Below are 18,530 nucleotides of genomic sequence, written 5' to 3' on the forward strand. Positions count from 1 at the left end.
AATTTTTGAGATTTATAATCGTCATTTTATAGATTTTCAAAAGGAATATTACCATTTTGTATATGTACAAATGTATGTACAATAATGATTAAGCCTTATAAAACAAAATACGATATTAATAGCTAAATAGAACTTTTACATTATTATTAAAGGTATGTAAATACATATAAGTTTATTTTAGTAAGCACATATTGTATATTACATATGTATGTATTTGAATCAATTCTTGACTTCTACTGTTTGTACTTGAAGATCACCTGGTATTGACATTTTCTTCCGTTCCATTAAATTTGGTTTTTCTGGAAGAAAAAAATTCAATAATTTTTATTTTATTTTATTTTTAATTTAAATATGTATACTAGAAAAGCCTAACAGGTAACCCCAATGTGCCTTTCTGGCCAGAAACATTATATTACACATTTGATTCAAGTATTATACAAAGTAAATATGTACGTATCAATAAACAACAACCACACCTATGGTCAAATTTGTAAATTTGCAGCATTTTTAAAAAATTACACAAAACAAAGTAAATACAAAATTAATTAACTTTGACAGAGACATTTTATAAATTTGCAGCATTTTATACAATTCAGCGAAATTCGAGATTGGTGAAAGCTCGAGATTTGCGAGAAAGTGGGTAAGGTTGCAAATTTGTTGGAACCGTTTCAATGAAAATCAAATAAATTGGCAAACTCTGATAGGAAAGATCTACATGGAGTCACAAATCCAAGGTCTGGCTAGTAGAAACTAGTGGAGTTTGAACTAGTGACTACTTTGTTTATAGCATTAAATGCTAATCACTAGTCTGTTCTGCTGGTTCGTAATTATATAGTTTATACTCTCAGTTTTTATATACATATGTAAGTAACACTTTACTTACTTCTATGGAATATAATTTTTTCTATAGCAATAATAGGAAGTTCGAAAGATATCGTCAACAAATACGCCGCAAAGAGTGTCATAACAAGATCACTAAAATATAGCGAAACCTAAAAATATCACAAATTTTATAACAATTTCATAACAATTAAAATTTAGACAAAATAATTTTTAGCAAACCGTATCAAAATTTGAAAAATAAATTGGATATCTAGCAGGAACTGATTGGGCAGTTTCAATTAATCCGTGAATCAAATACATAGAATACGACAGTCTGCCTAATATTTCCCACACTTCCAAACTCAGGAACCAATTAACTGGACCTGAATAGAATGATTTCCACATGCAGACATAATAATACATATATTAAGATACGAAAAGATTGGTGACCGGAAAAATGCACTCGAGATAGTTGCACTCTCGAGACATCCAAACTTTCAAAGATACCTAAGGAGAACTAACGCAATAGAATTCCACAAAAAAGCGTCAAGGGGTATTTGTATGTGATCCGAGGGTGCCAACCTTTTTTTGTGGAATTCTATTGCGTAAGTTCTTTTTGAGTACCTTTGAAAATTATGACTTCTAGAAACTGCGCTACTATTCAGTGCAATTTAGTGCATCTTTCCGGGAACCGACAAGATTAATATCAAACCTCCATATCCACAAGTGCACGCGATTATAATCCACAAGATTGCAAGAGACCATCCAGTTTTGGAAAATGCGTTATAAAAAGTATCCTCTCCATGGCTAAATTCATGACTGAAATCTTGCAAAGGCTGCATTCCAAATACTACAGCACCCAAGATTATGAGAGATGCAATCCACCCAATGACTACTACAAACTAAAAAATACTTTTTGTTTGATCGAAATCAAATTTGATATGAATTCATAAATAAATACGATTGAATTGAACCTTATTTATTTTTATTTCAGCACCCGATGTTAAATAGATGAAGTAGCCTACAGCAAATCCCATAAGCCATGGGGTAGCACGTGTGTGAGTTGGGACGTAGAAGTGTGATCCATAGTTAGGAGGGTTCCCTCGTCTTATGTAAATTTAATAAAATCACGTACATTATAATATAAGAGTAAGATATATGTATGTATGTAGAAGTATATCTTATTTGATAAGTACATTGGCAACATGGCGCCAACCCATTTGTTTTCAAATTGATTGATTACAAATCATTGATTACAAATACCCCAGTCTGTAAAAGTAGTGTCCAAAATACTATATTTGACAATCCGAAACGTTTCCACTTTAACAATGGATAAATAACTATTGGAGATAAAATTAATAGTTGCATATCACAGCTCAAATACCATGTTTGATCCATGCACTGAAATAAAAAGTATCTGTCGAACTTTTATGTATACAAGTAAAGTATGTAGCATCTAAAGCTATTTGTATACCATTTCATTAGGATTGACATAGTTTTGAACGTAGAGTAAAGATGACCACCAATATTTTTCGCAATTTGCAGCCTCATCATAAACTATGGTGTTCCACATGGGACCATTCGAGACGTATCTAAACAAGGAGACTTGAAAGAAAATCACTGCTGCTAAAGCTGGAGTCAATCTTAAATAACGATGAAGGTAGAAGAGTGGAATATTGAAGCATTTTTCTGAAATTCAATTCAATAAACAACCGCAATTTGTATTTAGACAATATGTTTTTGAATATAGTATAGTACATATATAAAACTTACTTCTTTCGAACTGTCTGAATGATATGTAAGCAACTAGTAAGCCACTTAATATGAAAAACGTGTCTACTGAAATTTGACTTGAAAGAATAATCGTACTGCTGCTTGCTTGAATCCACTGAAAATATGTAAATATATATGAAAGTAAGTATTATGAATGAATTTTAATTGATTTTAATAGGATTTCTACTCGCTTCGATAACGTGGTCGACGTTTATTTTCGGAAGTTTTCCCGAAGTTATGAACCGATGACCGAGAATGACCCACAGAATGGATAAAGCTCAAAGCATTTCAAATTTTTTGAATTATTTTTGTTGATCGAGAATAGTTTCGATGTGTTGTTCCATATTGAAAATGAGATGAATACATCGTGACGAATATTCCTTTCTACATCTGAAGAAACGTTAAGAAATAGTAAGTACGTATATAATGATATAAAGGCGGGCCAAGCCTCTTAGTAATATATTTAATTACATTAGTTTGAACCGGGATCATAATTTTGATTGAAATCTTTTTGATTGAAATCCTTATCATGAAATCCCACATATTTTATATATTTATAGTTTATATTGTCGTATATTTGTAATTGAAATATTGTTTAAATTTCCTTTTTATTTTATTTTATAATTGTTTTTTTTTATATTTAAGTACATAAGGTTTTTTTATATTCATTTATTTTTTATATATGTATTGTCTTAATTTTATAAACAAAATATTAGAAGAGGCTAGTTTTTTAAAAACTTTTTTTTACTACTTTTTTTTGTAATTATATACTACGCTTAAAAAGAGTGGAAATTTTCAACTTATTTCTTTCTTAAGTCCTCTGTCCGCTTATCATGGAAAATATTCTTTTTACATTGGCATTTTTTTTTACAGATAAACCCATTTTTACAGTAAAAAACACTATATAACTATATACCCGGCTTCGCTCTCTTACACTTTTGACGCTCTCTTCCGTTTTACCACGGATATAATAAAAGCACTTGAAATGGATATATAATATAATAACTTGAAATGGAAATGCAGTCTAGTAGTGAGAATACCGTCGAACTACGAAAAAAATCTTTATTTATATGAATACTAGTTGTTTTACCCGACTTCGCTCAGTATTTGTAATATTACCAGCTTAGACATGACGAATCTAATAGTAAATATTCATTTTTATTTTTATTAAATTTATTTGAATCGAAAAAAATATAATATTAAACCAATTGAATTGTCGTCATAGAAACTTTGTATTGTTTACGAAGTTCCCAACCAAAGATACTTACATACATACATATATACATATATACTTAGATACAAAGTCTATTTCGAAATTATATATTGGATTATCTCACAACTGACCAATCGCGAATGTCTTTGACCAATCAGAAACGACTTTGAAGACAGCCAATCAGAAACGAATTACAGACGACTTTTCGGTGTTATATATATATTATATAAGATCATATCGTATAAATTATTTATGGTTAAATTCGATTTACAGCAAATTTTTGCAAGAAATGCATACATATGTAAGTGGGTAACATATTTATGATTATAAAAAATGCTACATACTGCATAGATATGTAAAATTGAGTTAAGTTGCAACTAGGTGAATTTGACATTGTAATATATGTAACTATTTGTGTTTTAGCAATAATATCACTGAACAACAAAAAATCACGTTTTTGAGTTACCAGAGCGGAGACTAACTAATCTTTACTAAGTTTGACCCACTGAATTTGAATATGTACGAACGCAATTACCGATTGAGTTAGTAAGTTTACATAAAGAAAAAAATATTGAGATAGAAAACCAATCCTTATGAACGTGGTGAAATAAACGCAAAATAGCACGGAGAAAAATTCATTTTTGACATTTAAAATTCGTTAGACAATTAATTTTAAGTATTTTAAAACAAAAAAAACACTATTAATATAAAAAAAAATATCCGACTATTGATTCCAATACTCACTTTAAGCACATAAATACTAGATTTTGAGTTAAAGACCGCAAAAGCCAAAAAACTATAAAAATCGCGCGTTTTTTTAAACGCATATATCTCGTAAACGATCACTAACCAACAAAAATCATTATCATATTCGACTTAAGTGGGTCAAACTTAGTAAAGAATGGTTAGTTACCGCTCTGGTAATTTTTTTTGTTGCTCAGTGTAATTTACACTGATTTTACGTGATTGAAGCGATAAAGTGTATCAATAATAATTTAAAGCTTACCTTTTTTGAAATTTTTTTTGTAATAAGATCGTATCCAGTACTTAATAATAACAACACTCCAAAAAATACAAAAAATGCGCTGAAATATTAACACATGATAATTACATATTTTTGGGCATAGTAATATCATGTATGTACTTCACGCAAACTTACAGTGCTCCCCAATCTGTGGGCGTCCAAGTGGGTGGTTCTGCAGTTACACATTGATTTTCAGGAATCGTAATAGGTGGTTTTGCATCAACAGTGACATTCAAAATTTTCCCCAGTATCATTTGTATTTCTTTAGTGTTACACGTATGAGGTATGCAAACGGCCATCACGAGTGAAAGTCGTCGATATTCGTATATGTTCATCATTCTTATGCTATTTTTGTAAATAAAATAGTATAAATTAATTGAAATTGTATAATCTGTATTTTTGGTGAGACTAAGGGCGAAAACACACTGAGTGGTATGGGACGTCACGTCCTTGGTTTCCCGCTGTGACCGTAAACAGTAGGTGTTTCCTAAACCGAATTCGGGTGTAGTTGCACGTGCAGAATACATATGTTTGGGAGGTCACACGTGTATGCATATCCATATGCAACCGACAAGTTTCTCCTACATTTCTTTAAATATGGGATTTACCGTTATAGATCACCGTCAAACTAGGATAAAATATCACTGAAAACACACCAGGGGGTGATTTTTGGGACTGTGCACCATGTACATGGGCTAGAGGTGTTGCGTTTTTTCGCATGTTTAAAAGTATCTAAAAAAAAAACAACACGTACCACGTACCACTCAGTGTGTTTTCGCCTTTATCTTACTGTGGAGTATTCTTAGCACCTCGGTCCAATATGCGTCGGAATAGATTTTTGCAAATTGGTAAATCGCGTTAAATTTGCATACTCGTTGTTGGGTTTAAGTTTGGATATTGGTATTGGTATCTTGGCCAGACAGTATTTTCCTTTTATCTGACGTTCGTCACGGTAGAAATGGTCGATTGATAAACATTCATCGAATTGTCCGAAACTTTGAATGTTGGATGCTAAAAGACCAGGAGGTATCTTACCCGCGGAATCCAACACTGGAAAGAAATAAAATTAATTTGATTTAAAATTTTAAAATATGAATTAGTATTGTGGCGTGGGCTGGGGGTTTTAGAACTCGGAGTGAAAGACAAAGTGAATAGTAGTAGAGGTAGTTTATTGTTGTCCCTCCAACGATCCAGCTCCAAATGAAGCACGGAACAGATCCGCCGAAAATTTATACACAGCGTGTACTTTCAGCAAAGAGAGATCATTGGTCGATGAGTCGCGATACCTTATTGGTTGTTGTAAACGGTTTTTTCATACGGCGAGGTATTTTTGGCGCGAACGCGAGATCAGATGATCAGTGCTATGACCAGTGGTCGACGAGCACCAATCACCTAACATCTACGTTTCAGTAATGCGATTTATGTACTTACTAGTGTTGTACCTGATGACATATCATCGCATGGGTGTTGGCATATTTAGTTATTAAATAACAATAATTTTATTTTACTACCGCCATCTATTTTTAAAACTAAAAACTGGATAAACGTCAGGCACTTTTCAGAAATTTGAATTTCAAACGCGTCCAAAACGATTATTTTTCTCCATCGTAATGGCGGAGGATACATTTACTTATATTGATGACCAAAATGAGCAATATGGCAAAGTATGAAAACGATCGGATAAGAGGCAAACTTTTTCCTGAATTGTAATAGTAAGTGAAGCTAAAAGGAGGTATTTAAAAAAAAATCAAAAGAAATGTGTCGGTTTGATCCGAACGCGGTCGAATTTAATCTACCTATATGTAAAAAATATAAAAATTAATTAATTAAATAAATTTTCGATAGATGGAGGTAAATTCTCTGCCAAGAAGATATATTTTTAGCAAATAGTATATGTATATAGAATTTTTTTTTCTTTTGTTATTGTATTCGTATATACATTTTATGTACATATGTATAGTACGGCGAGCGTTACCTCAGATAGACACACAGACAGAATAGCGATATTATATTATATTTATTTATTACATTAAAATAGTGAGATTTATTAATATTTGAACTTATTTTTTAAGGGCCATGTTTTATTCAAAAAATCATGGGTCCAAGCAACGATATCTCGAATACAGTGAGAGACATCATATTGATTATTATTTTCTTCTAAATATCTGCCAAGTTCTTTCAATAATCCGCTGTTGAAAATTCTTTTGTGCGTTTGAAAATCATCATCATCGCTTTCACATTTCACAATAGACAACAATGCGATGGTTAAAAATAACAAATAAATAGTCCTTCTAAAATTACACATGCTTTTACTATGACATCACAACGTTAAATGATCTCACAACATTATAAGTTATAAAATTCTATTTTTTTTTTAACAAAATCTGATAAATAGATTGCCAGACGAGTGTTATTGCACACATTGATTAAGAGATAGGCCTTATACATATTTGATTGATTTACGTTTCTGATAAAATTTGGAGAAATTCCATGAATTATACTACATATATTGGAATTTTAACTCGAGTCAACTTTTGAGAAAGAGTGAGAGTAGTAATGAAATGACTGTAGTCGTTTGCAACTATTTTGTTTCGAAAATTGCACATATTTCCCATTTGCCCTCACGTTGCGGCTTTAAGGTTACCGCAAACCATTTTGCGGCCCTCTTGTTTGTTACAGCGAGAAGTATTTAGTGCTGTAAATATATGTACATACATACATAACGAGTAATTAATTTATATAATTTATTTTTATTTTAATTCATTTCAGGCTCAATATTTTATATTAAAGTCATTAATACAACTGCATTACAGATATACTGCATTACATAGATATATTGTATTATATACATATTATTATTTATTAATAATTTTTTGAACGTCATCTATGGATAAAAACGAAAAAAATGTTCAATTATATTACGAAAATATATTTGTTTATTTAATGCAAAAATAATACACGTATAAATACATTATATACAGGCTATAAAATACTTGAGATATAACTTCCTCACTTTGGATATGTTTAATATAATTTTCACAATTTCCATAAAGTCTATCTTGGGTCGAAACTTCTCGCCTTAGTGTTTCAAGTTCTTTTGAAACTTCCTACTTGAAACTTATGAGCGCGACTGAAAGCATTCATCAACATTTTAAAATTACACGTAACTATTTCTTCTTGGAATCGAATATATTGTTTAATTTAGGGATTTAATGCCTCTTTGGAGCCGGTGATTTTTTCTGAAAGTACAATGAAATACATTATTATTAAGCATACATTTACCTGGTTAAGTTGATAAATATATAACAATTTATATACACCCACATGTACATATGGATATTAAAATTAAATGAATGAAAACGTCTATGAATTGAATTATGTCATTACAAAATAAAATCATTGATCAATATCAACAGAAATAATTATTTTCACCACCACTTCGTCGCCGGGCGCTCACCGATGGGTACATGAGCTAGGTTCGAAATCGCCACGCGCCCTCCCGTGGGTACATGCATAGTCGTTACATCTTAAATTTAGCTAAATTTATTTATAACCGCATATATGAATACTTTTTAAAAAGTAATAAAGTTTAAAAAATTCTGTATTTTTCGTGTCTTTTTAAAAAAACTCAATAGAGGTATCTACAAAAGCCGGCGGCGATGAAGTAGTTAAAGTGAATTCAAGTAAAATGAATCATGATTAAATAAGAACGAGAAATATACTCACTTCTTTGAAATAAAACTTTTTCCAAAATCAAAATCGGCGATTCAAACATAATCGTAACCAAATATGAAAGGAACAGTACTACAACAACATCGCCAAGAAATAAATGCACCTAAAATCAAATTTAAAAAACCATTAATATTTACATTAAAAAATGAGATGAAAATATCAACAACATGAGGAATTACATACAATAGAAAGATTTGAAAAATACGGAATTTCCCTCATCAAAGATGATGTCCAAAATTGAAAGGAGAGATGTACGAGAAACATGGAATATGAGAGCCGGCCTATAATTTGCCAAACATCCCAACTGAGAAACCAATTTACAGGGCCTGAAAAATAAACACACACAAGTTGAAAAATTGAATAACTAAGCCAGATCCATTTAAATCTAGAACTGTAATTTTTTATATGCACATAGATTTTTCCCGCAAGTCTCAGTTTGCATACCCCTGATTTAGAAGAATATTCAAACCACACTATGTATATGTATATAGGACAATAATTAGCTTCATTTACCTCCATATCCATGCGTACAGGCAATTACTACCCAAACTAGTGCCACAGTCCATGCGGTTCTCGAGAAAGCGTTGTAAGTGGTGTCCTCGAGATGGGAGAATTTATGGGATATGTCTTGTAGGGACTTCATGCCGAAAACCACAGCACCCATAATTGCTAAACTCAAAACCCAACAAACTGCCACGAGTGCCTAAATCATTGCCAATTGCTTAAGCTCGTTATCGGGGAAAGTGAAAATTGCGAGAGCATATTACGCACATTTAAGTATTATATTTAAATAGGATATACCTTGCGTATGCTAACTTCCTTTTTAGACTGGAGGTGCAGATAATATCCAGTGGCGAATCCTATTATCCATGGGGTAGCTCGCATGTGGGTCACCATGTAATATTTTTCATTGCGAGTCTCTGCACCACCTCTGGATTAACAATTATTATAATTCAATCCATATTTTATTTGTAAAATATTAAAATTAAAATTCTAGAACGCTGCGTACTAGAGATTCATAAATAATTTTAAAAACCAACGCACCCTGGAAAGGTTATATATATCTATCAAAGTATTATCATATATGTATGTATCCATCAAAGTATTAGGGCGAAAACACACAGGGATGAACATGGCACATGGTTTTAAGCGTGCGAAAAAAATGTGGCGTGCACATATTCATGGCACGTCCAGCACGTGCCGTCCCAAAATCACCCCCTGGAGTGTTTTCGGTAAAATTGTATCCTTATATTTATCCTAGCTTGACAGTGATCGATAACGGTGTATCCCATATTTAAAGAAATATAGGAGACCCCACACAGCGGGGAGCCAAGCATACGACGCACACTGGTTGAAACTACATATGTGTGAAAAAGTCCAAAACGAAGTAGATGTGTAAATACCAATAGTTTTTATACCATAGAATAAATAAGTTATTCTTAAGATAGCATAATTTTTATATCTGCTTAATAAATAAAATACATATCGCTCACAAAAAAAGTTTTTGTGACCGCAATATTTGTCACCTGAATTAGTCTCGTTTTAAACGTTAAAGTGAACGCACTGCTTTCAAAGTTCTTAAGTGAATTTTTTATTTTAAAACTATGGATTTTCATCTACAGGTATGTACTATTTTTTTGCATAACTTTAGTATAATATTAATAATTATTTAGTAGCAGTATTTTTAATTCAAAGTTAGAGAGTCATTTTTATCAATATTTTAAGATATTTTGTATTTTATTGGGCTAAAACATTCCTTATCCGCATATATCCAAGCTAGCATATTTTTTTTATATATTAATTATACGTTAAAGTATACAATCCATACAAAACTATTTAAAATGCGTGCCGTTTTTACCTGTGTGATTTCGCCCTTAATCATCGTATTTTGACAGACTATTGATTGCGAGGTTCATAACAAAAATCAAGATCTTACGTCAACGGAATCGAAGCCGCTGACCATTCGTTCAGGTAACAAATAATATATTGCGTTATTTGAGCAACCAACAGCCAAAATATGATATTCGCAAGTCCAATTTTTGTTTTTTTCATCAATGGATATATAAGGATTGGAGATAGCACGTACAGTTGAGTGTCGACGCTCAAATACCAAGACTGTCCCAAGCACTGAAATGTGACAAACAAATATTATATTTAAGTATGTAATGCTGTGAAATCATCAGCAGTAATGGTTTGATTTACATACGATAGTTGAATGGGCATAGTTCTGTATGTAGAGTAAAGTGGTCCACCAGTGGGTTTGACAGGAGGTGACGAGTCCGTCATTGAGCAGGTGCCACAGGGGTCCTGAACCTGTGTGCTTGTACAGAGTGGCTTGTAAGAACACGACCATAGCTAATGCCGGTGTCAATCTTATAAATCGATGCAGGTAGAACATTGGCAGGTTGAATGTTTGTTCTGTGAACGCACAAAGCATTATTTACCAGCTCAGAAGAAGAAAGTAGTGAGGCATAGAAGAGCAAAGATTGAAATTGTCATAATTTATTTTGTTTTTATGGTGTTTTTGGGATGACATTAAGAGACAAACAGATCGAGATGAATACCCGATAGAATTACAGCTGTGAAGGTGGATCCTAATGCCATGCTGTAGGGGGTCCACCAAGTGTGCACATATCCGAGTCGGCCAAAGTGCACCATGCACATGCAGATATACATATGTAAGACCAATGTTTCACTGGTATTCATTATTGTCATTAAGATAATAAAATATCACGTAAATATAGGGAGCCATTTATGTTTTTAGTGTCGATGATAGAAGCTAAACTATTTTTCACTTTTATATATACTGTTGTATATATACTGTTATATACTAATATACTGTTGCGTAGGGGTGGGTGGAGGATCCAAGTAAAAGGCCAACAGTCGTTTCACAGCATTTATTGATGATTAAGGAGATACACGCACTGGCAGTGCTCAGTCCAGAATGACATGATATCGCCTACGTACCGCCTTATAAAGGGTAGATCTCTCAGGACGTCTAATCTGTTTTTCTGTTGTATAGTCACGTATTTGGATATGTATTTCCACGACATTGGGTCTCCCCGTACCGATTCTGAGAAAGGACTAATAACGGTCATTGTTTAGCCTAAATGCACTTAGAGTCCAGATATAATCCTGGAAGTAAGTGCAAGCACTTAGTTAATCCGATAACAGATATCCGTTGGTATAAGTGCAAGCACTTAGTTAATCCGATAACAGATAACCCCTGAACGGTCACATAGTCTCTGGGATTCTATTCGCTTAATCCGCGGCGTACGTAACAATACTATTCATGAAAATAGGGCATGAACTTATGCAACCGTCAATATAAACATTTGAAAACAATAACGGAATATATGCATGTAAATATACATACATTTTCAAATCGATTAAATAATACTATAATAATAAAAAATGAGCTTACCATTTTTGAATTGTTTAAACACGACATAGCATATTAGCAATCCACTCATAAAGAAGAACGTATCGACGGCAAAAGGTGCAGCCAATATTAACATACTTCCGAACGTTGTACTCCACTGGAAAACACGTTAGACATTAAAATTAAATTCAATGTAAATTTAACGTATGCATGCACGTTCAAAGGTGAGTATTTACATTTAAAGCCTCGTTTGTGTTGATCAAAGGGAATAGGATAGTAGTGAGGTAGCGATGACCCAAAACGATCCACAATATTGAAATTGCTCGTAAACCGTTCAAACACGTCAAAGATTCTGGATTGTGGGATATTTTCAACAGCTTATAAGTATTTGACCATATCGAAAATGAAACCAGCGCTTTGTGATAACGATGTCTGTCTGAAAGTAAAAAGTATACGAATAAGCATATGTACAATGAACGATCAAGCGAAAGATTGTTTATGATTTATCACGGAACTTTTGATGAAAAATATATTACCATTTGAATAAATTGTAGTGGAGACATCGTACGACGTGCTCAAGAGTAAAATAATTACAAAAACGAAGATGACAACCCTGAAAAAAGAGGCGAAAAATAAGCAACATCGAAATATTGTATTACGTATTAGCGAACGGCGCACTTTGATGATGAAATTTCGCACGGAAAAACTTTTCGTAATGGAAATTGATAGTTTTGTCATTGACGAAAATAAACGAGCTCAGAAAGTTGATTCTGTAAATTAAAATCAATACGGATATCCCAAAGATTCACTGACAAAATACTGACTATTGTGAAATGCGATATTGTTTCCTAATGAAGGGTCGTTAATTAAATAACCTACAGGCATATCCAGTCGGCGACTGACCACGGAATTGGATCGGAAATGCTGCACAGTTGTCCAGGCACTGAAATCATATCCGGTGTCGTCTCGTTTCCAGTGGTTCCAAATATGTGATTGATTATACTTTGAAGGTCGCTTGCGGTGCAAGTATGAGGAACACACAAGCCCAAGTTGAACGTTATACGTCCTTGCGAATCTATATTGAAAAGCCTAAAAAAATCATAATATCAAATAAAATACCAGTTTTAAGTGACTGGTTATGTATTGAGAAAATTATGTATATATAAGCCGTTATATTTGAAAGTGGCGGAAGTCCAATTTCCGGTTCCAAAAACACTTCTGTTTGACTTAATTCACAAATTGTTATCATTTTTTTTAATTCGATTGTCAATAATCTCGGAAAAGTAGAATAAGCGTATTACAGGCCACCAGTATTTTTAAATATTGTTAAACGCAAAACCTTATATTTAATGTTTTGCGAGATATATTTATTTGATGTTGATTTATGCCAATTTAAATAAAATGACCATTATGTTTATTGTAATTTTTATGCAGAACTACGCTCATTGGATATACATAAATCCAAAATTATCTCTCGAATGGAAATATCGTTGAATTGAAACAACACTATATTTAAAATTTATATAATAATAGTTTGACCTGATGATTTACAGTCAGTTTGCAATATTTCAGCAAAGTTATGCAAATAATGTACATAAGAACGCACGTACATGGATTCATCTTTATAAAGGAAGTTTTAGATCAAACAAAAAACCTTTTATAAAACGAATAAAATTAAGCAATTTTGATAACATTTTATGATTTTCATTACTTGAAATACAATTTTGGTTTGAATTTAGTTTAATAATCAAAATTAAACTCACTGCATTCCGCCGACGTCTGTAACATGGCTTTCTTCAGCTTTATATACGCTTTTTATAATATCGACTTTTTCATTTGATTCTATAGGAAATTTTGCGACGCAATATTTTCCTTTTATCCTTGAATCAGTCGAGGCTTGGAAGTGATCAACATTCATGCATTCATCGAAATGTCCCAGACTATTTATGTTGAAAGTTAAGAAGCCGGAAGGAATTTTTCCGGCCGCATCCAGCACTAAAATAATTCAATGAATTTCATATTATTGTCTAGAAAATAACTGTCAATATTATATTAAAACAATTTTAGAAATGGACGGTTGAATGTTTTTTATATTGATTTTTAACCAGTCGATGATGAAATTTGCTTCCAAGATTACAAAAGATGAGCATGACAACAATTTCATTTGAAATAAGTGCTTGAAATATTTATAATATAATATAATCACGACAGGTTAATGTGGTCATTAAGACAGTGTAGTGTTTCAGTCTTGCAAGGTAGTGCAAGACTGAAACACTACCTTGACTGGCAAATTTCGGAATCGCAAGCTGGATTTTCGAAAGGTACAAGATAAAATTTTAAATAACAAATAATCAAGAAAAATTCATGGTTTCCGTAATACTTTGCTTCATAGATCACACAAAAGTTTTTGACTGTATCAACTGGAATTGCCAATGGAAAGTCTTAGAAGAGATGGGTCTTCCGAAACAACCAATAACACTCATTCATAATTCATATACAAATAATACGACAACAGTAAGAGTATGTATGTAGATGAGTTTCTTTCAGAAAAAATTCAAGTGTAAAAAGGCGTCTGACAGGCATGTGTGCGGTCTCTTGATCTTTTAAATATATATGGGGAATATATGTATAATGATAACAGTGCTTCTCGGATAGGAAGGTGGAATAACAATAGGCGGCAGAAAGATTTTAAACATAAGATTCGCAGACGACACGACGTTAATGGCCAGAAATGAGGATGAAATGGCTTAACTACTTCGTAGAATAGAGATAGAGAGTAGACACCTGGGTCTGGAGATAAACAAAAATTTTATTCGTTGACAGATTTGAGACTCTCATAAGGCCAAACGCTATAAAAGACTATGAGGAAGTCAACGACTTTATCTAGGTATACTTAAGTGTCTTGATCTCAAGGGAAGGAGGATTACAATCGGAAATGCGCAGAAGAGTAGGAGTGGTGAAAACGGCGATGGTTAGTCTGGTAAAAATATAGTAGGACCGATCTATAATGAGAAGAACGAAAATCCGTCTGGTGTTCCCCATTGCATTATATGGAGTCGAGACATGGATCCTGGAAAAAAGAGAAAGGAACATTCTAGGTGCATTCGAAATGGGTGTTGGAGTCGGATACCGCGTATACCATGGACCGAAAGACGCACAAACATCTCCATCCCCAAAGAGCTGGCAGTCTCAGAGAAAAATCTCCACAACATGTAGGAAAATGGTTCTTTACTATTTTGGGCATATGGCCAGGGAGAATGTGGAGTGTCTGGAGATGTTTTAATAACCGTAACGCTGGAGGAAAGGCGAGTGAGAGGACGATTTCCTAAAAGATGGTCAGACCAAATCAAAGAATCAACTTGGAAACAAATCCGTTCAACTTGGAACAAATCCGGAAAGAGTGGATGCGGAACGTTCATCCAATCCAAGATGGCTTAAATGACCACGACGTATAAACGAGGAAGAAGAATTCAAATAATAATCGTTAATTTGAACTGAGAGGGTGAGGTATTAAACAGTCCAAAACAAATAGCATATGATCCCAGTAAAAGGAACACTAAGAAGCGCAGAAGTATGACATGATATTTATTCATATTTAAAAAAAAAAAAATAAGATATAAAAAGAAATAACTGAATTCTGTTTAAATATAAATAATAAATGATTTTAATATGCAGTAAAATCACATAAAAATTAAATCTAATAAGAGGCTTGTAAAAATATATTGTACTTACTTTCTTTAGCCCATTTTTCCGTTCTCAAGGATGTGATCCAAGTCATGATGTCTTTGTAACATTGTGGACTTGTCGGTTTTATGTCAAAATCCGCCATTTTTGATAGTAGTTGATCCTTTGAAAACATTTTAATCGGGGTCCACTGCACGTGGGTACATTTAGATTCGAAAAGTAGTATAAAAAATATTTGGATATATAAAATAAGCTTTATATTATACATTTTTCAATTAAAATATTCTTATAAACGCAATATATCAAGTCGACAAGGGAATTGTGTGAATGATAGTTCAAATTGAATCAATGTGGTCATATTTAGTTTATCATTATGTATATATATACAGTTTTTACATCAGATTATAGAATTTAGGTAAGATTGAACAGATTGTGAACCTTTTCTTAGTAAAGTGTTGCAAATAAAATTGTGCTTTATCGAGTTTAAAATATGCATCAGATAAATATTCATGTTCACGTGAAGTTTTCCAATCACTTTTTTTGAATAAGTTAATTTTTAATAAGCCGAGCTCGTTGATTAGTTTTCCGCGGTTCAAGAGAATTATTAACTTTCCAGAAAATTTACAGACTTTCATGAAATCGATTAAGTGCTCTATAAAATTGAAAGCAGGTTTTTTGATTTTTGTGGCGTATAAAAATACAAAAAAAAGATCTAAAATATATATATATATATATATATATATATATATATATATATATATATATATATATATATATATATATATATATATATATATATATATATATATATATATATATATATATATATTTAATTATGTTTGATTTAGTCTAGTAATTCGGCTCATTTGCCGATATTACTACACTACTGCATATTCAGGTTCATTGAACTGCAGTTGAGGTTATCGACAGATTAAAATCAAAATTATGATGAACTGTTCAATCACAGAATCTGACAGGTTTGACATATGTATACATAATTTGTATAAATAAAATGAAATATATCAAGAAGTAAACAAAATCTTTGTTTCAACGAAAAATCAACTCATCAATAATATTATCACATATTGCATACATCGGTCGTGTATCATATTTACGTTTGTGTAAATATATTACGTACATATTTATTTATTTTTTATTATTTGGTTTACATGCCATAGATATATATAATCGTGCACACATTTCTGACCCGAATACTTAAGCAAAATAAGGTCATTTTTTATTGTTCTGAGATGAAAGAATTTTGAGCAGATGATAAATCTAATGGTCCGTACGCACCAAACCAACGACGATTTTGGGCCAACTTTTAAAACCAGTAGCGTACAAAATATCGAAATAAAAATTAAATAAAAAAATTGAAATTAAATATCAAAATTAAGCTAACGAGCGAGATTGAGCTAAAATTAGATCATCGTTGATGTTTTGAATTACAACAATGTTTTGAATTACGACGATACGCATTACAACCAGAGAAATATTATAATTACGAGCGAAAAAAACCTTGTTATTGTTTCTTATAAGTCGTCACGATAACTACTGTGTTTCCCCCTTCGGAAATATTTAACCAACGACGATTTTGGGCCAACATTTAAAACCAGTAGCTTACAAAATATCGAAATAAAAAAATTGAAATTAAATATCAAAATTAAGCTAACGAGCGAGATTGAGCTAAAATTAGATCATCGTTGATGTTTTGAATTACAACAATGTTTTAAATTACGACGATATGCATTACAACCAGAGAAATATTATAATTACGAGCGAAAAAAACTTAATTATTGTTTCTTATAAGTCGTCACGATAACTACTGTGTTTCGCCGTCGATGAAATATTTAACAAAAAAAAATGTCGGTGATTTGTCAAAGGGTATTTTTTTCTTTCGTCGAAATAAAATTAATAATCACACATTATCCGATAAATTTTACCTCTGAGATGGATTTAATTATTTGATTTATTTCGACGAGAGAAACAATTGAAGACATTATCCGATAAAATTTACCTCTGAAATGATTTAATTAATTGATTTATTTCGACGAGAGAAACAATTGAAGACTAAAAAAATTTCGTTTGATAAACCGACTACGTGCCGGGTTGGGACCATCGCTCGGTCACCCATACTAACACATGATATATTCTCAGTAACTGCGCATTACGGGGAAGTAAAAATAATAATTCTTTGATTTTTTTTTTCGATCTTAGTGCGTATCTTCGTAAGTCAAAACATCTTCGACAAACAAAAGTCGAGGATTACCTGTATATGATTGTTGATGATCTAATTTTAGGTCAATCTCGAAAATTTATTTAAATTGGGCATGTTCTGTTTTAACTTTCAATATTTTATTTTAAATTTAATATATTGATTATAATTTTATTTTGATATTTAAATTTAATTTTAATATAATAATAATATTTTTAATTTTGATATTTAATTTCAATTTTTAAATTTTATTTTTATTTCGATATTTTGTACGCTACTGGTTTTATCCTGCTGGTTAAAACGTTGGACCAAAATCGTCGTTGGTTTGGTCCGTACGCAGCATAAAACAGCGTAATTTTGTGAGGTAAGCATTTATTTTATAAGGACTTTCTTATTTTAATGTGCGTTAAAAATATATACATATACCTTTTTAAAACACAGTTAAAATCTTTTTTTATGAAATTTTTATGTAGACGTTAAAATAACATTTAATACCCTATTATGCTAGTATACAGCTTATTTTATGATAATTTGAATGATACTATAATTTAGTGTAATTTTTTCTTTCGTGTATTAGTACCCAACTTTCTTTTATGCAACATTTAAACGATTGAAGCAGTGGCTTGCCGTGACTTTTAAAAAAGGGGACTAGGTATAGACAAAAATATATAAACATATACATACA

General features: G+C 31.9%; 1 protein-coding gene across 1 annotated transcript; it reads right to left on the reverse strand.

The window, feature by feature from the left end:
- Nucleotides 1-219: 219 nt before the first annotated feature.
- LOC143917672 (uncharacterized) lies at nucleotides 220-14,096 on the reverse strand. The gene is made up of 26 exons (XM_077439253.1): nucleotides 14,084-14,096; nucleotides 13,710-13,941; nucleotides 12,850-13,035; nucleotides 12,483-12,559; nucleotides 12,183-12,382; nucleotides 11,989-12,103; nucleotides 10,771-10,982; nucleotides 10,501-10,691; nucleotides 9,366-9,495; nucleotides 9,078-9,267; nucleotides 8,748-8,890; nucleotides 8,559-8,667; nucleotides 8,049-8,071; nucleotides 7,812-7,939; nucleotides 6,957-7,144; nucleotides 5,642-5,882; nucleotides 4,968-5,177; nucleotides 3,715-3,733; nucleotides 2,596-2,710; nucleotides 2,297-2,511; nucleotides 2,066-2,223; nucleotides 1,784-1,929; nucleotides 1,535-1,672; nucleotides 1,063-1,205; nucleotides 884-992; nucleotides 220-299 (listed from the first exon to the last, which is right to left on the reverse strand). The coding sequence occupies exons 1-26, from the start codon at nucleotides 14,094-14,096 to the stop codon at nucleotides 220-222; spliced, it is 3,711 nt and encodes a 1,236-aa protein (XP_077295379.1).
- Between the last annotated feature and the right edge of the window lie 4,434 nt (nucleotides 14,097-18,530).

Source organism: Arctopsyche grandis, chromosome 10, assembly GCF_051622035.1.
Source record: "Arctopsyche grandis isolate Sample6627 chromosome 10, ASM5162203v2, whole genome shotgun sequence".
NCBI classification, from domain to species: domain Eukaryota; kingdom Metazoa; phylum Arthropoda; class Insecta; order Trichoptera; family Hydropsychidae; genus Arctopsyche; species Arctopsyche grandis.